General features: G+C 34.8%; 1 protein-coding gene across 5 annotated transcripts in view; it reads left to right on the forward strand.

Moving 5' to 3' along the window:
• The window catches only part of LOC126780471 (cold shock domain-containing protein E1), a 42,320-nt gene that overhangs the window by 7,309 nt on the left and 15,409 nt on the right, over positions 1 to 19,602 (forward strand). For all 5 annotated transcript variants that reach the window (XR_007670506.1, XM_050504979.1, XM_050504981.1 and 2 more), the window contains exons 7-12: positions 7,461 to 7,612; positions 12,119 to 12,251; positions 13,161 to 13,361; positions 16,866 to 16,988; positions 17,583 to 17,764; positions 18,987 to 19,204. Coding sequence is in view for 4 of the 5 variants with exons in the window: in XM_050504979.1 (XP_050360936.1) it covers positions 7,461 to 7,612; positions 12,119 to 12,251; positions 13,161 to 13,361; positions 16,866 to 16,988; positions 17,583 to 17,764; positions 18,987 to 19,204 (1,009 nt within the window). In the remaining variant the exon portion in view is untranslated. The remainder of the gene's footprint in view (positions 1 to 7,460; positions 7,613 to 12,118; positions 12,252 to 13,160; positions 13,362 to 16,865; positions 16,989 to 17,582; positions 17,765 to 18,986; positions 19,205 to 19,602) is intronic.

The raw sequence follows: 19,602 nt of genomic DNA on the forward strand, positions 1-19,602 counted from the left end.
GAGATCCGTACGAAAATTGCAATAATGTAACCCAAGGTATCATTTTTTTCTTATAATAGTCATAATTTGGCGTGCGGTGCGAAAACTATTGATGATACGTAAAATAATGTACAGGGCACCGGCCACCGTGTAACGGTACGGCGCCGGTGCCGGGAGACAGCGCGTCGTCGTGTGTGCGAACTAAGTCGCACGTGTTAACAAAAATGGCTGACAAATGTTGATTTTTTTATTTCACTAGTGGACACAAGTCCCGTTTTCTTATATAATATATAATTATTTTATAAAAAAATATACTAAAACATTGGCGTAAACTTATATTTCTATATAGTTATGCATTTTCATTCGAATCGATCAAGCAATTTTTAAGACAAACCTACAGACAAAATTATCAAAAAAGTGTTAAATGTGAATATAAGAGATGGTTCAGTGGAAACAATACGTGGATCTTTATCGAGGTTCAAAACCGGGGAAGTATCAATTAGTTTACAATTTTAGTTATACTGGAAGCACGAGACGTCCTTATACTAGTGAAATTAAAAAGGCGATATCTAAATCGTTGTCAGCCATTTTAATAAACACGTGCGAATAAACTGGTGGTAAAATTTACTGGTGGTAGGGCTTTGTGCAAGCTCGTCTGGGTAGGTACCACCCACTCATCAGATATTCTACCGCAAAACAGCAATACTTGATATTGTTGTGTTCCGGTTTGAAGGGTGAGTGAGCCAGTGTAATTACAGGCACAAGGGACATAAAATCTTAGTTCCCAAGGTTGGTGGCGCATTGGATATGTAAGTGATGGTTGACATTTCTTACAATGCTAATGTCTAAGAGCGTTGGTGACCACTTACCATCAGGTGGCCCATATGCTCGTCCGCCTTCCTATTCTATAAAAAAAAAAAAAGAAAAAAAAAACAACAGTAAAGCATTGCGGTGCACCGTACACGGCACCGTGCTGCGGCCCGACGCCGCGCCGTAGACATGTGTCAACATGTTTCTAGTACCCATTGTTACCTACAGTAAAGCTTCATACAACAAATAACGGGCCACATTTTTCAAGAGGTCTGTCTCATAATATGTGTACGATAAGTCACTACTCACGAAGAATATAAAAATAAATAAATAAGCGAAAAGATCGATTCGCGAATGTTTATACCCTTTGGATTAAAAAATGCACGAGATGAAATCCATATTTTACCCGTGCGAAGTTAGGCCAGTGAAATTTTAACACACACTAGCTAGTCGTGTTAAAATTTCACGGCCACACATTTCGCTCTTTCTGTCATCATTGATTTGACACTGGAAAGAAGAAGACACTGCATTGTTTAACTGATACAACATTTTTAAATAAGGCCTTATAGTATAAAAGAGTAACAGACTGATTTTCTTGTCGGGTCTTAGCTTTGCGTGTTATTGACATCGTAATCTTGTAAAATGACATTTTATAAGTTCTCGTTAAACTAAAAGCCTTTATACGAAGTGAATTTTAATATATATATTCCATTTTTATAAATGGAATATAAATATTCCTGAGTAAATGGTCATTATATAATAATATAAGGGTCTGTTTTCCTATTGTTAAAGTAATTTGTAAAATGCATAATTAAATTACCGAGGAAGGAAATAGTTCATTTATATTCTTAAATGCATTATAATTATCACGAAGCTCAATAAATTTAATACATTAAAATAATAACATTACTATATTTTAACATTAATATATTTTATACATATACACAATATATTTTTAATTTTTATATTTTTCTTCGGGTGATACAGATAAGATATAATAAAAAAATATACTTTTTTTTTAAATGGGAACCCTTTTGCAAACGATCGTCTCCAATTCATTTCAACTAAATATATTTTATTATTAACATTATTGTAAAAAATATGTTATATTTGAGAGAGATAAAGAGAAAAATACCATAGCTAATCAATCGCCGGTTCGTTTTTTTTTTAATTTCCGAATTCGATATTTATCGGTGATTGTTTTGTCAATCAATAAGCAATTTGACTTTTACATCGAAAAAATGACATTGTAAACGACATTTAAAGTTTATTATTCTGTTTTTCTCACAATTCCTTATTATTATTTTTCTGAATATATATATTTTTTTTAAAACATCAATTCTTTTTTTAAATGTCATTTCTTATTTTTTTTAATTATCACATGTAAAGTATTACACAAAACTTAAATGCCAGTATAAATGCAAACTTATCAAACATTAAAGAAATATTACAATTACTTCTTAACATTTTATAATATAACTTTGTGAAATTATACCAAGTCAGGTGCCGCGTAGGTAGGAAAGTAGTGGGTTGAATTTAATCCAAAATATAATGAACGGATATCGCCCACATGCTTTACTAGTTCTAATATTTTTGTATGTAAAAATATTGTTGGATTTCCCATCTATAAATAAATATATCCAACTTATATTTTGTAGCGTAACTAAGGATTCACATATTAATATTACATCCACGCGAAATGTAACTTACCAAGTACAGGAAATATATACCTGTTCATAACGAATTTGACTATCGAATCTCGTCTCTATTTGAATGTTGATAACCAAATTACGGTAAAACGCTGCATCGTATGAATGGTATTGTTTATGAGGCCAAAAGAAAAAAAAGGCTTTAAAAAAGCCAATGTCGCTCGCCAGTTTGTATGCCGGTGGGGGGTTGGTTTCACGATACGGGTTGTCAAGGCGCAAACTGCTAATGTTATAATTAATGACTTACACTTGGCTTATATTTATCATTTCGTTTTGTTTAACTATAGTAATTATATTTAGAATTACAAATAATAATTATCTACGAGTCGTAATTCAGGCGCTACCAATATTATTGGCTTTCAACATATGAATCAAAAGCCGGACTTTGGTTGGTTTTGACACGCACGTATTGAAATGGGGTTTTGTTGGCGAGTCTTTCAGTAACTATCATGCGATTGTCATTTAAATATTGTAATTATTTATTTAAATATAGTCGAGCGTTGCGAAGCCAAATGGTTTAGTGTTTAGAAAACCAGAATCTTAACGGACAATTACAGTTCAAGCCATGGTAAGAAGCAATGGGTTTTATTTGCTTAATTATTAGGTGTTATTAAATTTAATTGTTGCATGGAGATTCTTTTAAATATGTATCAATAAGCGGGGAGTCTTTTAGTCTAGCTGTAGGAATAGTCAGATTGTAGATAAAAGTATAACATTGCAAATTACTCGTAACAACTCACGATCGAGTTCTAGTCTAGTTGAGTTTATTCTTGAAGAGAGGTTTCAATGCATAAAGTTGCTAGTGTTACAATTTCAAAATAAGTCTTAATATAGCAATTTAATTTCATAAAAGTAAAGAGTTAAATAAATATAAATTTTCTAAAAGTTATAAGTTTCCGTTGTGAAATTAAAGCTATCGTGCAGTTCTGTAATTGTGAAGACGAACCCCTAGAAGACTGCATCGTATTCAATTTTATTCGAAAGTCTAGAGTTTTGAAACCGCCTTTGTCTTAACTTAATGAATTGCTGGTGGAAATATTATCGTTGTGAAATTAACTTCATTTATAAATTAATATTTTGCTTAATTTTAACAAGAAAAAATTAAATTCCGAGTTGATATATTGAAAGGGATATATTTATTTTACCTACAATACTATACATACATATTATCTCAAAGTCTATAGTAGCCTCCACTACCAGCTCAGCGCGATGATGTCAAACAATAGTAATAACCGGAATGACATACCCTCGCTAAGTTTCAAATATAAACGCTTATTAATTATATATATATATATTCTTTTATATACATGCAAAGATAGGTTTAAAAGGCAAGTTAAAAGTAAATTAACAGTCCACAAATAGAATATTTATTGTTGGCGACTACGATAGGCAAATACTAAATACTTCTGCCGAGATTAATTGACCGTGTGTTTGTCACGCTCATCAACACAATACGCAGTTGATTACCGTCGCGCGTTGGTAGGTTATTCAAGTTTAATTTTCTATATATCTTCTATCTATATAAATGATTTTTTTTTCCTGATTTTGATGACGAGTTGGGTGTCGTATTGCGATGTCAGATAAGGTTTGTGGTCTTAAAAAAACAGTTGAATGTTTGTGTTTTAATATAAACGCATTATGCAGACATTTATTTTATCGGCGCAAAGCCGGGATGAATGGCTACTTATATTACATAAATAAGCATTACAATTAGCGTTTCATGACCGGTTACGATGGTTAATAGTCTCGTCTACGAGGCGTAATTCAGAAGTTCCAAGTGGCGCGTTATCTACGAATCATAGGGTTACGAATAAATGAATAAGCGAAGTAAATGAATATGACATTATAATGGTTCAATAAAAAAAATTGACGTCAATTAAGACTATTCTACCATTTGGGAGCAAAACGAGCCGTTTAATTGAATAACCCGTTATTCGATATAATTTTGAAAATACCCAAACCATAAAAATACCTGTAAAAGAAATGTAATGGGGTTTTCGCTTCGAATTGAGTTCATGATTGTTTGCAATCTATTCATATAATAAAGCAGACAGAAAAACGAGTGTGAGCGATAAAAAAGAGTAACAATGCTTTTATCTAAATATATCAGCTGGTGGTAGGGCTTTGGCGCAAGCTCGTCTGGGTGGGTACCACCCACTCATCAGATATTCTGCCGCCAAGCAGCAATACTTAGTATTGTTGCGTTTCGGTTTGAAGGGTGAATGTAACTACAAGGGACATCACATCTCAGTCCCCAAGGTTGGTGGCGCATTAGCGATGCAAGGAATGGTAATTATTTCTTACCTCAACAATGTCTATGGGCGGCGGTGACCACTTACCATCAGGTGGCCCATTACGATATATATATCGTAATACAACTAATTTCACGCGGATGATGTCGCGGGCAATAGCTAGTTTTTAATGTATGAAATAGGCCAGATGTATGTTTTGTCACGATTATCTTGAATCGAGCATGAAATTATTTTAACTTGGTTGTACGGCTTTGAGCAAACCCGTTCTCATTAAATATTCTACTAACAAACAACAATATCTAGTGGTGTTTTATTCCGGATTTAAGGATGAGTCAGCCATTTTAATTACAGGCATAAGGGCATAACTCCTTGCATGTAAGGAGTGGTTAATATTACTTACCGCCAATGTCTGGGCGGTGGTAATAACTTACCATCAGGTGGTCCCTATTTGCCACTCTGCCTACGTATTATAAATTAAAATTCAAACCTGTATAAATTAAATTTCGTAGTCCACGAAAAGTTAGTGGTACTTAGATATGATCTCCAGCTAGGTTACGACCATATGTCTTAACTATTTTTATCTACATGACCCTAATTTTAATCATATTAAATCAAATTAAAAATAGCTAAAAGTCAAAAGCTCTTTGACAGACACTTTTCAATCGTAATTTTTGAAAGATTCATTAAACTTAAATTACGTTTCGGAGAGTAAATTACTTTAAGAGGCACTGTAAAAAAATTAAATGGTTTCAAGAATTTTGCTCTTAAAACTTTCTTTATATTCATATAATTACTTTTCTACATTTACGTCTCTAGTGCCTACCAATTGTATATTGAACATTTTAAGATCGATTGAAATAAAGTTATAAATTACATATTTTATCATATAATACTATAAACTATTTACACGTATATACGAAAAAATATACATTAATAAAGTTATCGTTATGCTTTTTGAGTAAAAAGGAAGTGATTTTATAAAAAAAAAAAATATAAAAAAATTATTGAGAAATATATAAAAAAATTAGCTTGTCTGTCTTTGTTCTGGCAAAGGTATCTCGACAGTACAGCCTAGTGACGGTCCTTTGAAGATGACTAGATTTAAAAACAAAACCTATGACAATTAAAAAAACGTAGAAAACAAAGAAGGTTTTTCATGGTGTTTTCTTGGAGCGTTGTATATTTGAAATTTAAACTAGACGACAAAAAATGATTTTCATAGTGCTTTGCTGGAACATTATTTTTTTTATTCAAATTAGCGTACTGCTTTATTTATTTATTTTTTCTCGCAGTGGAAACCTTCAGAAAGGTACCCGGGTCCTAAGGGGGTGGAACCGGGTTATGTGGGATTTTTACCCACTAAAACCACTGCGATGGCCGTCCTCAGCACGGATCGGAGAGGCTGCGGGATCGTGTTGATAAAACGCATCCGCGGCCTCTCCCGTGCTTTGCTCCACTCGTGGCTCGGCGGAGCTCTCATCAGGGGGCGAATTTCGCCCCCCCGCACTCCTCGCTAGTGCGAACAGCAGCGCGAGGCCATCACGGCTGCCTTCCTCCACAGGGCCGTCTGAAATAGGACACGTGAGGCCCCCACCTCACGCATCCACGGCCCCAGGGTTACGCCCTATCTTTTAAGCCCCGGGCGTCTGGGCTATGGGAGGGCCGAGACGACGCCGTCGTCGTCTCCGCCGAGCAGGATCGGCCCTTTCCCGTTCCCGCTCCGCCGTCTCCTTCTGAACCATGACGGTCTCACAGAAGGAGGCTACGGCCCTCCACGCCGATTCCCTGCGAAGCATCGCCGACACGATTGCTCGCAGGGACAGGTCTTGTCCGACTTCACGGACCAGGATCTCCCTCTCCGCACTCCACGCGGGGCACACTTCCAACGTATGCTGAGCGGTGTCCCGGTCCGCGCCACAGTGGTGACACATCGTCGTCGATTCGCGTCCGATCTTACACAGGTATTCTCCAAAAAAACCGTGACCGGTCATTACCTGCGTAAGTCGGAAGGTGACTTGTCGCTTTCGTCTCATCCAGGCTTCGAAGGCTGGCAGGATCGCTCCAACGATGCGTTTGCGTGTGTACCGTACTTCACAGAGACGATCGCGCCACGTAGCAAGAGCCCTCCGGTGTTCCTGCCGCTTCAACGCCTCGAGCGCACTCGAAGTGGGCGCGCTTTCACTGTCCTGGCGGAGAGCGTATTGCTTATCCCAACTCGTAAATGTGACACATTGTGTATTCTTTTTTCGAAGATTATTTAAATATTTTCGCTACGGTTTCAGACAAAAAAAACTATGATTATGAATCGAGTACTTGTTACCAAGTGCATGTGACGTCGCAATTTAAAAATTTCTACAATAGTCTGTGTCATCATATTCTTGTGATGTCGATTACTATATTTGTTTTTCTCTTTCTCATCATCAAAAGCACTTTAACATGATGACGTCACAACCTTCACGTTTCTTTTTGTTCTAGTCCGCATCTTGTTGAAGACAGGTATTAAGATATAAGAAAGCCTGTCCTCCCTTGGGTTTAAGTTTTCTTCATACCAAATTTCATCAAATTCGTACAATAGCGTAAAACACATACAGACTTATTTTCGCATTTATAATATTGGTATAGATATAAGCGCTTCGATTCTTAACACACATGCTTTTACATTAGAATGTCCAAGTTTTAATAAGTCTACAAAATTGAATTCTTCTGCCAGGTGCCTTTCGGAGATAAAGACCAGTGTGGGGAGTTTACGCTGCGGCATGGCGATTGGGTCCAATTTCAAGTGGCTACAGACAGACGGGACCAGTTGAAACGTGCAACTAATATATCGCTACTCGATGAATCATTCAATGTTTCGGGTGAAAGGTAAGAAAAATTAACTTTGTTATTATTATCTACTTAAATATACTAATCTTATGTTGCCATTATTGTGTGGTATTTTATATGTTAGATCCTATTTTTATTGAGGGGAGGCCTTTAATAATTTTGTATTGTGAGTGTTTTTTGAATGGATACTATCGGTATATATCTTTTTCTTTAACGGATTACGCGTTTCCCCCACGGGATTAGTGGGGGTATTTGGGACTCGTCGGTGTCCAAGGCGCCGAGTGCTCCCCAAACATCGGAATACGCACTAAAAACCAGTGGTACCCTTTCCGTCTTAAAGAGGAGCGCCACGGAATCGCTTGCGCATGCTACCGTGACGCTCATCGGTACTTATATACATATACCCCCTATCCCAATCAGAGTAGGAGTAAAGGTAAACAAACCGTAGAATTACACATTAATTTAACTTTAGAAATTCCGATTAAACTTCCGCGAAGTGAAAACATTCTATCGCGAACTACTATTTTATCGCGAATTAATCGAAGTGAATATCATAGATAATTCAAGATCTCGACCAATGTTATCGGTGTCAAAGTTTTTTATTTGGGTTTACTCATCTCGTGGTTGAAAATTGCTATAGATTTAATTTGACACAGTCCCCGAAACCAAGGACTAGAATCTTTAATTCATATATGCGGTGAAAAAGGATAGCCAGATTTGCGGCATTACTTATAACCATTGTTTAGCAGGCAATTAGTTAAGCTATGATGTGTTATCTTCTTTCGAATTTCAAATCATCAATGACAGAATGAGTCAATTCGTTTAAAAGTTCCTGTGTTTTATTACAACAGAATTAGCGCTATATGAAAGTAAACGCCCATAATTTCTTAACTGCTGGGCATGGGTTTTTAACTAATTATGGGGAATGGTTGGTGCTCTGAATGAGCTCATTACGCAGTGACGCTTGACCGATTCCGAATCCGCGGTCTACGTGTACGATTCGATTGTTCACTCTACTTGACCATTTCGACTATATGACAATTGGTAAAGAATTTATTTTATTTTTATACTTCAATGTTGAGTAAAATTAAATTATTAACGACATACGTTTTCAAATTTAAAATGAACAAGTTAAAAATATGAAATAAATAGATAAAATCAATAGTAATGATTTTGATTACAGGCGAATACCTCTTCACGGTATAATGTAATGAAGTTTCATATAAAATCTTAAACGTTACGACTCAATATCCTTTATCGCTCTATTTTCACGAGCATCATTTGTTTCAAATTAATTTGTTTAAAGTGTATCACATGCGGTATACGTGACACGTAACGGGCTACACAAACCGGCAAAGGAGCGGCTTGGTTAAAAAAAATCCGAGCGTTCTGATATGGCTTTTCAGTCTCTTATTATATCTTCTTCCAATAGATTTTCGTATGAGTAATTCTATTAAAATATTTGAGATGGATATACCGCGCTCGACCAATAGTTACCTATACAGTCTATTCGAACCACGAGGAGTATAAATAAACAAGTTTGACCTTGAATTGACACGATATCATTGGTCGACGTCTCGAATATTCTATGAAATTCAAGATGGATCCGCGAAAAAATAGCGTATTGAATGTCAGCAAAGTTGTAATCGGAACTTTGGAAGTTGAATTAAAGTTATAACTAGTTGCGTGCAATAGTGTTGTTTTATAAATGAAGGTGAATAATACAGTAACCTATTAGCAAATCGCATGGAATATCTAAATCTAAGGTTCTGTTTATCTTTACTTCTTCGATTGAAATATATATGTGGTACAGCTTGTGGTGTTCAATTTTAAAGTGGAATATAATCGTAATGTTTCCGACGCGGTGTTTCTCTCCTGTCGCCGATACTGAAATGCGCGCCCCGTAATTTTTTATTTGTGTCTGCGACCTTCCCTAAAATGTTTGCCACCGTGCGGATTATAACATGGTTATATTAAACTTCAATCTTTATTTATGAGGGATTTCATTATGCATCTAAGAATATTTTAATTACGTTAGATAATAAACATCAATAGTAAAAATATAAGCCTTAAACATCCATCATGTCTCATGAAAAATCATAAAACGGAATTTACATATAGGATGAAATTCGTTTAAAGTCGATTAAACGATGTAAATGTCAATTTATTCCAAAGTTCTTGGGTTACATCTTCAGAGCGATCCGTTCAATTTTTCGGTCGAGATATTCTCAGTAGCAGTTCAAAGTCTAGAAGTTTTGTCTACACTTCCGTGCCTCGAGAAGCGCGTAAAGCCCTACCCTGTACCCTACCTAGTACCATGCGTCGGAATTCTAGCCGGCCGTTTCGGATTTGCGATCGGATTATGAGTGTGAGTGGACAGAGTGTGAGTGAATTAACGCAGACATCTGCAGCATAACACGCCGTGGGCAGTTTAATAGTCACCCCTAAAATGGCCGCGGGCCGAAACTTGATACCGATTTTTGTACGAATCTTTTTATGGTAACTTAAAAGTAATGAATGTTTTTCTAAATAATATTTTAACTATCCTCGCGTATCCATTCGGAATTATTCAAAAGTTTCATTTCTATAAGAAGAATGGAGTAAAGTATCACTAGATTCATCGCAGAGGATTTTTCTTTCACCTGTGAAATTGTATTGTAAATGACAGTCACATTTAATTCTAATTATTCGTCTACCTCGAGATAACAATTATCTAGATATATCAATTTGCGATAACAACCGGCTAATTGTCAATCATACCGCCGGTAGTTGTAATCGAGTACACGTTTAAAACGATCGTTTATAGCAATTTATAGAGGACGTGCGATTCAATGGACAAATGTTGCTAACAATTTTTTTTAACAACCTTCTGTACAAATCTTCAGCCATGGCCAGTACTCGATGCGCTACGTATACAGCGGTACAGATACAGACATTGGATATCTAACAAGTAATACCTTACACACACGCGAAGCCGCAAGCGAAAACTAGTCTTTAAATAATTTAAATATTGCTTATCAAATGTCGAAAATCGGATTTATGATCATTATTAAATACCTCCATATTTTACTAACACGACGGCGTCTGTTTGATTGAATGTCATCCAATTACGACCGAAATAGTAGCACTAGACCGAAATATTTGACGAGCCGGTTGGCTTGGTTGGTAGATACTTGCCTTTCACGCCGAAGGTTGTGGGTTCGATTCCCACCCAGGACAGACATTTGTGTGCATGAACATGTCTGTTTGTCCTGAGTCTGGGTGTAATTATCGACATAAGTATGTATTTACAAAAGAAAAGATATACCACTTTTCTTTTGTAAATACATACGTAGTATATAAGTTGTCTGGTTTCCATAGCACAAGATTTGTACAAGCTTAATTTGGGATCAGATGGCCGTGTGTGAAAAATGTCCCAGGATAAAAGAAAAAAATATATATACTGATATAATTATATGTAAGCACATATGAAGCTAGATATGCAAGCACAAAGCAAGTGTATTTTATTAATTTTTAATTTATAAAATATTGACGTAGATTAATATACCGTTCAACGAAACGAGTGGGTCGAGAAATTAATTATAGCATTATATTATAGCATCGATTTTCAATAATAACTATTTAACAGGACGGTAATCGGATCACTTGATAAAAACGAGATCATTTAATATTGCAAAGTTTTTATAATTTTAAGGCGATTATATGTTTTTATATAATATAATATATCCCGGATTATTTCAGATAAAGCATGCAATTTTTTATTTTTTTGTATTTTATCCAAGATTCGTTAATTTAAAAATAAATAAACGGCATTTTTTTATAATGCATCTATTATTTTTTCTTTAAAATATAAGTTATTTGGGTAATATTGTACAATGCATTGAGTTTATTTCGTTGACAATTTGAACAAACGGATGATAAGTTCAAACTCACTAAAATAAAATTTGGTAATTATGAAAACATGGCTTGTTTATATTCGGTTGTACAAAGGTAAGTATTGTGTACCAATTAACATATTTCATTTAACTGCCTCGTTGATCTAGTGGTTTGATGTAAGGCCGCAGACCCGGAGGTCCTGAGTTCAATTCCCAGGTCTGGCAAATAAAAAGTTATTGGGTTTTTCTGTCAGGAAATTCTCAGTAGCAGCTCGGAGTCTGGAAGTTGGAAATGTGTACACTGCCGTGCCTCGGAAAGCATGTAAAGCCTTTGGTCCTGCGCCTGAACTCTTTCCGGATTGCCGTCCCATCGGATTATGACAGTTAGGGAATAGAAAGTGCACCTGTGTTTGCGCACACACTTGTGCCATATAATATAGTCTGCGTAGATGGCTAATCTCCGTTGAGATTGGCCACCGTGGTGGAAATCGGTCTGGAGGACATTATTATTATTAACATATCTCGATGAACACTCCACGACTACGGTACGGCAAGATTAATAAATAACTCTTTGTTATTTTGTGTATTCAACATGAATAACAAACGTAAATCGTATGTTTGTGTGTTGACATTTATTTTATTTTAATACATGTATTTTTATATTAAACAGGAGGGAACAAGGCGTCGTCTCGTCCCTCAAGGAGGGCTTCGGGTTCATCCGTTGCGTCGAGAGGGAGCAAACCATGTTCTTCCATTTTGCTGAGGTTCTCCGTCTTGGACAGGAGCTCAGTGTTGGTGATGAGGTACGTACTCGTACTCTTACACGAATGAGAAAATTTTATGCAAAACAAGGTTTAATTATAAATAAAATTCACGGAAACTTTTCAATGTATACAAAAGCTATTCGTTAAATCATAAAAGAATTTTCTGAAATTTTTGACGTAAATTTTATCATACAAGGAACAAGCTGCTTGTTACGTCTGTAAGCTAACAACAAAGCGTACAAGACTTGTTATTATTTTGTGACATAATACGTATACATTTTCATAAAATGATTCCGGTAAAAAGTTTATAATACATCAATTTATACAATTGATATATTAATATATAATATATAAATCTGTAAAAAATAATGTCGAGAGTTGTTTGTGGTGTGTGTGTGTAGTTAATGATGAATTTAAATTTCATGACATTATATAATAATGACAACACGATCAAACGAATACTAAAAGAAACGATCGCCGGTTTAAATAACAAAATATATCATACTAATATTAAAGAGGTAATTGTTTTGTTTTTTCCAGTTTCATGCAAAAATATTTATTCGATTGATATGAAACTTTCATATTGTTTTAGTTTATAGTTTCCGCTTTATAATATGTTAAAACATTACATTTTTTTTGTGATATATAGATACATATATATATTAATATATGTAGTCGAATCGTTTGTAGGTGATTTTGAAACTGCCCAAAATTACCACACTAACAGATACACAAAAAACTGTATTAAAGATTTGTGAATCTTCAGAATGTCTAAAAAAATAATAATTATGTCTCTGATCTACTTTTGCCGATTATTTCCAGGTCTTAGGTATCTTTACCTAAAACGGTTATACATAAATTTTGTACTGGAACTGTGAGGTGACATAATTTTTGATATGCTATAATTATTTTAGCGGATAATATAATATAAATAATGTTTGTAACCAGGTCGAGTTCACAGTGGACCCCGTGTCGACGTTCTCCAATATGAACACCCGTCAATCTGCAATTCGTATCAAACACTTATCACCCGGTACCGTGCAATTCGAGTCGCTCCTCGAACGCGGAGTACGCGGCATCATCGCCAAAGAAGCCCAAGCGTTTTCATCTTCATCGTCGTCCTTTAGCCCCACTAGACAGCCGCCTTCTGTGAGTTATTACATTCTTTAAGTAATTTGTATAATTAGAGTATCAATTTCCTCCCGCCCCTTTTTACCATCGAACGGCCAGGTAAACGCGACCAAAGCGCCATAGGTACACAGTGGAAATTCCACGCCTACGTACGAAGTGCTTTGAATCCACAATCATCATTCGCACTGCGAAACTATGGAATGCTTTGCCTGAGTCCGTATTTCCTGATAGGTACAATGTTGGTGTCTTCAAATCCAGAGAAAACAGGTTTCTTATAGGCGAGCGTGCTATATCCTAGACAGTGTCGATGCTTAACATCAGGCAAGTCAACGGTCAAACGCTGGCCTATTAATTATAAAAAAAAAAATACTATAGGAAGGAGACAGACGCAAATGGTCTACTGGTGGTGAGTTAGTAAAGTAACCTTCTCCCGCTCTGTCAGTTAAAGAAACATGAACTGGGTACAGTACGCCATTATGCCTCAAAATGGTTTATAAGATGTTACGTCACTTATGTCTGTGATTACATTTGATTACTCACATAATTTGGGTGATAGAATGCGCTGTAGTTCTATGTAGCTGATGTGTGGATACTACCTATCAAGACGAGTTTCCACAATTCCTATCGTTAGTCGAAATGTGATTATAAATGCGTGATCTTGTTGTTATATTTAATAATAAGAGTTAAATATTAGGAATGTTCTTATTCATATACGTATGCACCTTGTCACATTAATTTGTTAGCTATACATAGAATTGGGGGAGATATGATAGGTAGGTTGTACTTTGAACAAGACTAACCGTTGATTCGATATTAATATTCTAAATTTAATTTGAAATAACTTCAATTCAGACTTAAAATAAAAAATTTCATTTTATTTCAATAACCTGGATATGAGAATAGATTGAAATTCAATTTAAGTTTGATTCAAATGTATTTATATCAGTTTAATTTTATATTCCTTTCAATTGAAAATAGATTGTCATACAGTTGTCAACTTTCTCCTCAAAAAGGGAGAGGAGGCCTTAGCCCAGCATTGGGACATTAACAAGCTCTTACGGTTTTTTTTTTTGTATAGCAATTGTGTTATAGCGTATGTTTCAACGTGCCGTAGCCTGTGCTAAGTGAAACAGTGCACGAAGTACCCTGTTGTCACATCTAACTATTGAGCTAAAAATTTAACTGATTTACTAAGGATTAAAAGTATTATTTTATTATAAATTATATTTTAACTTTAATAGATTACCGTAGAAAAAATATATCCAAAGATTTTCCATATTAATTTAATAACTGAGCAGACCGGAGCTCCGATATTTTATCTTATTAGTGCCTCCTGACGTGACTGCAAATAATTCAATCAATTTTTATAATAACATCACAGTATATTTGAAGCGTTCACACGTAAAGTTCAAACGATCCAATATTAAACGAATAAATGTTGTTTGTGATTGCGTGCAAGCTATTTATTATATACCTTATTACGTTGCAATAAAGTACATAATTGTCGATATCGTCGTTCCCCTTGACTGTAGGGTACACAGCATTAATGACAGGTGATATATAAACTTATGCACCACTTGTATGTCGTTTGCTTTTTATTCGGCGGTTTGGACGAAGATTGGGATGGATTGAATGCAATTTTTGATTGTGCGCGAATCTTTGTATGGTAATTGAGAAATGAGTGGTTAGGTCATATTTATTGATTGAGACGATTGTTATTATATTTGATGCGAGTGTATTTTTTTTTCAATCATCTAATGGACTTTGGTTGGACGTTATATTTGTTCAAGGTTTTGTAGGGAATTTGTTTGGACGCAATATTCTGTATTTAATTATGATGTTAGTATCAATATATTAAATATAATAATCGAGTGATTTTGTTGTTTGTACCGTTTACGGAAAGTGTATATGGTACTGACTAATTTATTTATCTAATTTTGAAATATTTCTTTTAATTCAATGTTGTTTATCAAAGAGTATGGAACAAGTTTATTTGTATTTAAATTTGAAGCTCGTTTGCCGTTAAACAGCGATACACAATGAGAAGAAAACAAAGCTTTCTGTTTGTTTCTAAATATTCGATTTGGGATTAGAAAGTCTACAGCAAAGGAAAATTGGCAAAATTAGTGTTCACAACAATTGATGACAAAAGTAATAAACTTGAATTGTCAACAAAAAATAAACCACCGAAGAATTGCAAATAATTGCAAACTATTTCGATGTTTTGCGATACTTAAAGTTATATACATATATAACGTAATAAAGTAATCATATAGTTGAGCAGTGAAGTTGAAAATTTGCAACTTAAAAAGTCAAAGTAACTTAAGCGCATTATTCCAGCTAGGCGGCGACCTCGTTGTTCCGTTTATGTCATTTCTACTTAAGAATTTATTACGAAGAATTTTTCCGTCTCGTTGTTCAAACTTCTAGCCTTCAAGTAGTACATCCCGAGATCCTGGGTTCAAACCCTGTGTCGGGATTAGAAAATAATTTTTGGTTTTTCGGTCGAAAAATTCTCAGTAGTAGCCCGGAGTGTCGAAGTTGGAAGTGTGTACACGCGTCTCGGAAAGCTCGTAAAGCCGTTTCTCCTGCGCCTGAACTCTTTCCGATCGTGTCGGATTTGCCATCCCATCGGATTTGTGTTTGTGAGGGAACAGAGTGCAACTGTTTGCGCACACACTTGTGCACTATAATATATTCTGCGCATTTAGCCAATTTGCATTCGAGATCTCGCCGCCGTAGTCGAAATCTGTCATAAGGACGTCACGAAGAAGAGTTTTAAAACACAAGTCTTATAACGATATAAAAGTCTTTGTCGCAAATTTTAATATTCTACTGATGTTAAGTTTTATTTTCGAATAAGTATATACTCGTATTCTTTTCTTTATTATATATAGTTAAATAGTTATGTGCTACGTAAATGCATATCATACATCATACATGCTATGCGTATGAGTTTTTCTTGGACTATGGTTTCGCTTGGACTTTGCATCGTAACAATTATAGTTTTACTATCTACACTTTGGGTAGATAAGAAGAAAAATGTATTTTGGATAGTATAGTGGAAAGAGTTACTGAGACGGATTTCAAGTCAATCGGGCGGATAGTTTAGGAGATCTCGTGATGAGTTTTATTTCGTTTATATGTATTTATTTCTACTATCTTAGTTCTTTTGGTTGGGCTTTGTGCAATCTCGTCTGCTTATGTACCATACAAAAATCAATGTTTCTATCACGAAACTGTTCGTATTGCCTTGTTTTGGTATGAATGTAGAGTGACCCAGTGTAACTAAACCCAGTGCATATACGACTTTATATATCTTAGTTCCCAAGGTTGGCGCCGCATTGGCGGCTTGAACGATTTATATTTCTTACATTTTCTATTGGTAGTGATGACCACTTATCGGCAGGTGGCCTATTAGCGAGTCTGCCTTTCTATAAATAAATAAATAAACATAATTAAAGTTTTATTTACAACATGTTTTTGTGTTTTTTTTTAATTAAAATGTATCGCTTGTTTTAGGAAACTGGCATCATAACATGTCAAATAAACAATATGAAGAAATCCATCACGTATACAGCAAAGAAATGTGAATCGAAAATGCTTCCACGTGTCGGCGACAAAGTAACCTTCGACATTTATCAGGTAAGTTTTTTTTTTGTATAAAAATGTTTAACTAACAAAGCACAGCTCCGTAGATATGAGGATATATTTACGGAGTTTTATAGGATGTTATCTATTTCTATACAATGGAAATCCGATATTTATTTTCGTATTTCGAACGAACTGTCCCTGATATCTCGTATTTTTCTTAAATTGAAAGATATATAAATAGTTCTTTCTATAAAATGCTTTCAACGGATATTTGCACATTTATAAGATAATCTATTTTTTTTAATACTAATAAACGTATTACACTATTAATGTAATATAATATTATAATGCTTGTGCTTAATTTGTGCTTATAATTCATCTCGTGCTTGAAGGTGAAGGAAAACATCGTGATGATGATGAAACCTTCATGGTTCTAATTTCATTGAATTTTTGCCACATGTGTATTCTACCAACCCGCATTGGAGCAGCGTGTTGGAATAAGCTCCAAATCTTCTCCTCTAAAGGGAGAGGAATCCTTAGCCCAGCAGTGGGTCATTAACAGGCTGTTACTAATTAAATAAATTAGTGTGAATCAAATAATTTCTAATGATTAATTGTATTATTATTATTTTTTAAATTTCACAGGTTAAAAGGACAAAGGAGTTAATTGCGATGTCCATTCAGATACAGCACAGCCTCACGAACGGAAATTCAAACGGTGGCAACAACATGCGTCCAATAATGCAGGGATTCATAGCTGCGCTGAAGGACGGTTTTGGTTTCATCGAAACAGCGGACCACACCAAGGAGGTGTTCTTTCATTTCAGGTGAATTAAAACAGGCAATATACATGAAAAAAAAAAAAAAAAACTCTGGTCGTTAAATATGTACTCTATGGGCTTTTGATGTGAAATTATACCTATTATATATATTTATATTGTGTTGAAGCGATGCGAATAACGATCCCATAGTATATTTTAAAACTTAGTGTTATTTATGTGTACATTAATCTTTGTAACCGATAAGCGTCATCGCTTTCTTGTTTGTTGTGCTTCGAATGTTCATTAATTTTATTTGCATTGCGGTTTTTTTTTTTTTTTAATTTATTTAATTACTGAATTTTCATTTGGATATCGGTGCAAAGCGAAATGCATGGCTGTTTATTTTAGATATAGTTTTCGTTTTTTTGCTTTTTTTGTTTGTTTTTTTTTTTTTTTATATCGCGTGCCATGCGAATGATACGTGTGTTCTATTTCAAAGGACAAACGTAACGGTTAAAATCGATTTAAGAACTTAAATAACATGATCGGTGTTATGAGAAAACAACGTCAATCCACTCGTAATTGTTTGATTAGCTCACTTGGAAAATTGCTCAACGTTATTGATTACTGTATTTCCAATAGATATTACGTACGGTATTTTTTTTTTTTTGTGTTGGTTTCAAAACGATTGATTGATTGATTGATTGATTGATTGATTGAACAACGTACTTACAACCTTATATATATATGATTGAATGCAACAAGTATGGGATATAAAAGGAACGTAAGCGATTATTTCGTGTATATGTAAATATCGTCTACTTAGTTTGATAGTTAAATTAATTTTTAGCGCTGAGCGGATGATTTATATTGCATGAAATGCTGTTAACAGTAATATTACGTTTAATTTCTCTTTTAAATTATAAATTCAATTGATCTACATTTTATTATAAAAATATGAATAGTTTATTATATTCATTTTACTTGTATAGGCAATAATTTCATTTCATATAAAATAGATGATAAATTATAATATAAATGCTTATATCAAATAGGACATTACATATTTATGTTATATTTCTAAACTGCTCTGTCTTCGGCTGTAAAGTCTATATTAGTTGATCTACGAAATTATCTTAATATGAGATATATTGAAGTTTAAATGATTTTTTATTATAAAAATTAAATGAAATTAAAAGAAACGTTTAAATTAATCCAGGATAAACAGGAACATCAGTTGATAAGTTAATACTAACCCTCAAATACCATAAATGGAATATCGTTTCAGTAATTTGGAAGGCAGTCCCGACGGATTGGAGTTGGGTACAGAAGTGGAGTACAGTCTCGGTCGTCTGAACGGGTCCGGGGGTGGGTGTGCAAGTGCTGAATTCGTACGAGTACTGCCAAGGGGATCAGTTACCATCGCGAAACCATTAGACCCAACACTTAACGGAACGGTCACACGTACACTGCGAGCTTTGAATCCCGATCAGGCGAAATATTCAGGTAATCGTATATTATTTATTATTTCAATACTCTAGGAATACTTAGATAATCTGTGCCACAGAAGTAATGGTAATGTCTGGTCCGGCGGCACCGCAAGAAGCACTTGATTTCTACTGAATTATGTTTTGAGTTTTTCCCTCGTTTCATTTTTTTTTTTTTTTTATAGAATAGGAAGGAGGACGAGCATATGGGCCACCTGATGGTAAGTGGTCACCAAACGCCCTTAGACATTGGCATTGTAAGAAATGTCAACCATCGCTTATAGCCAATGCGCAACCAACCTTGGGAACTAAGATTTTATGTCCCTTGTGCCTGTAATTACACTGGCTCACTCACCCTTCAAACCGGAACACAACAATATCAAGTATTGCTGTTTTGCGGTAGAATATCTGATGAGT

The sequence above is a fragment of the Nymphalis io genome, chromosome Z (assembly GCF_905147045.1).
Source record: "Nymphalis io chromosome Z, ilAglIoxx1.1, whole genome shotgun sequence".
NCBI lineage: Eukaryota > Metazoa > Arthropoda > Insecta > Lepidoptera > Nymphalidae > Nymphalis > Nymphalis io.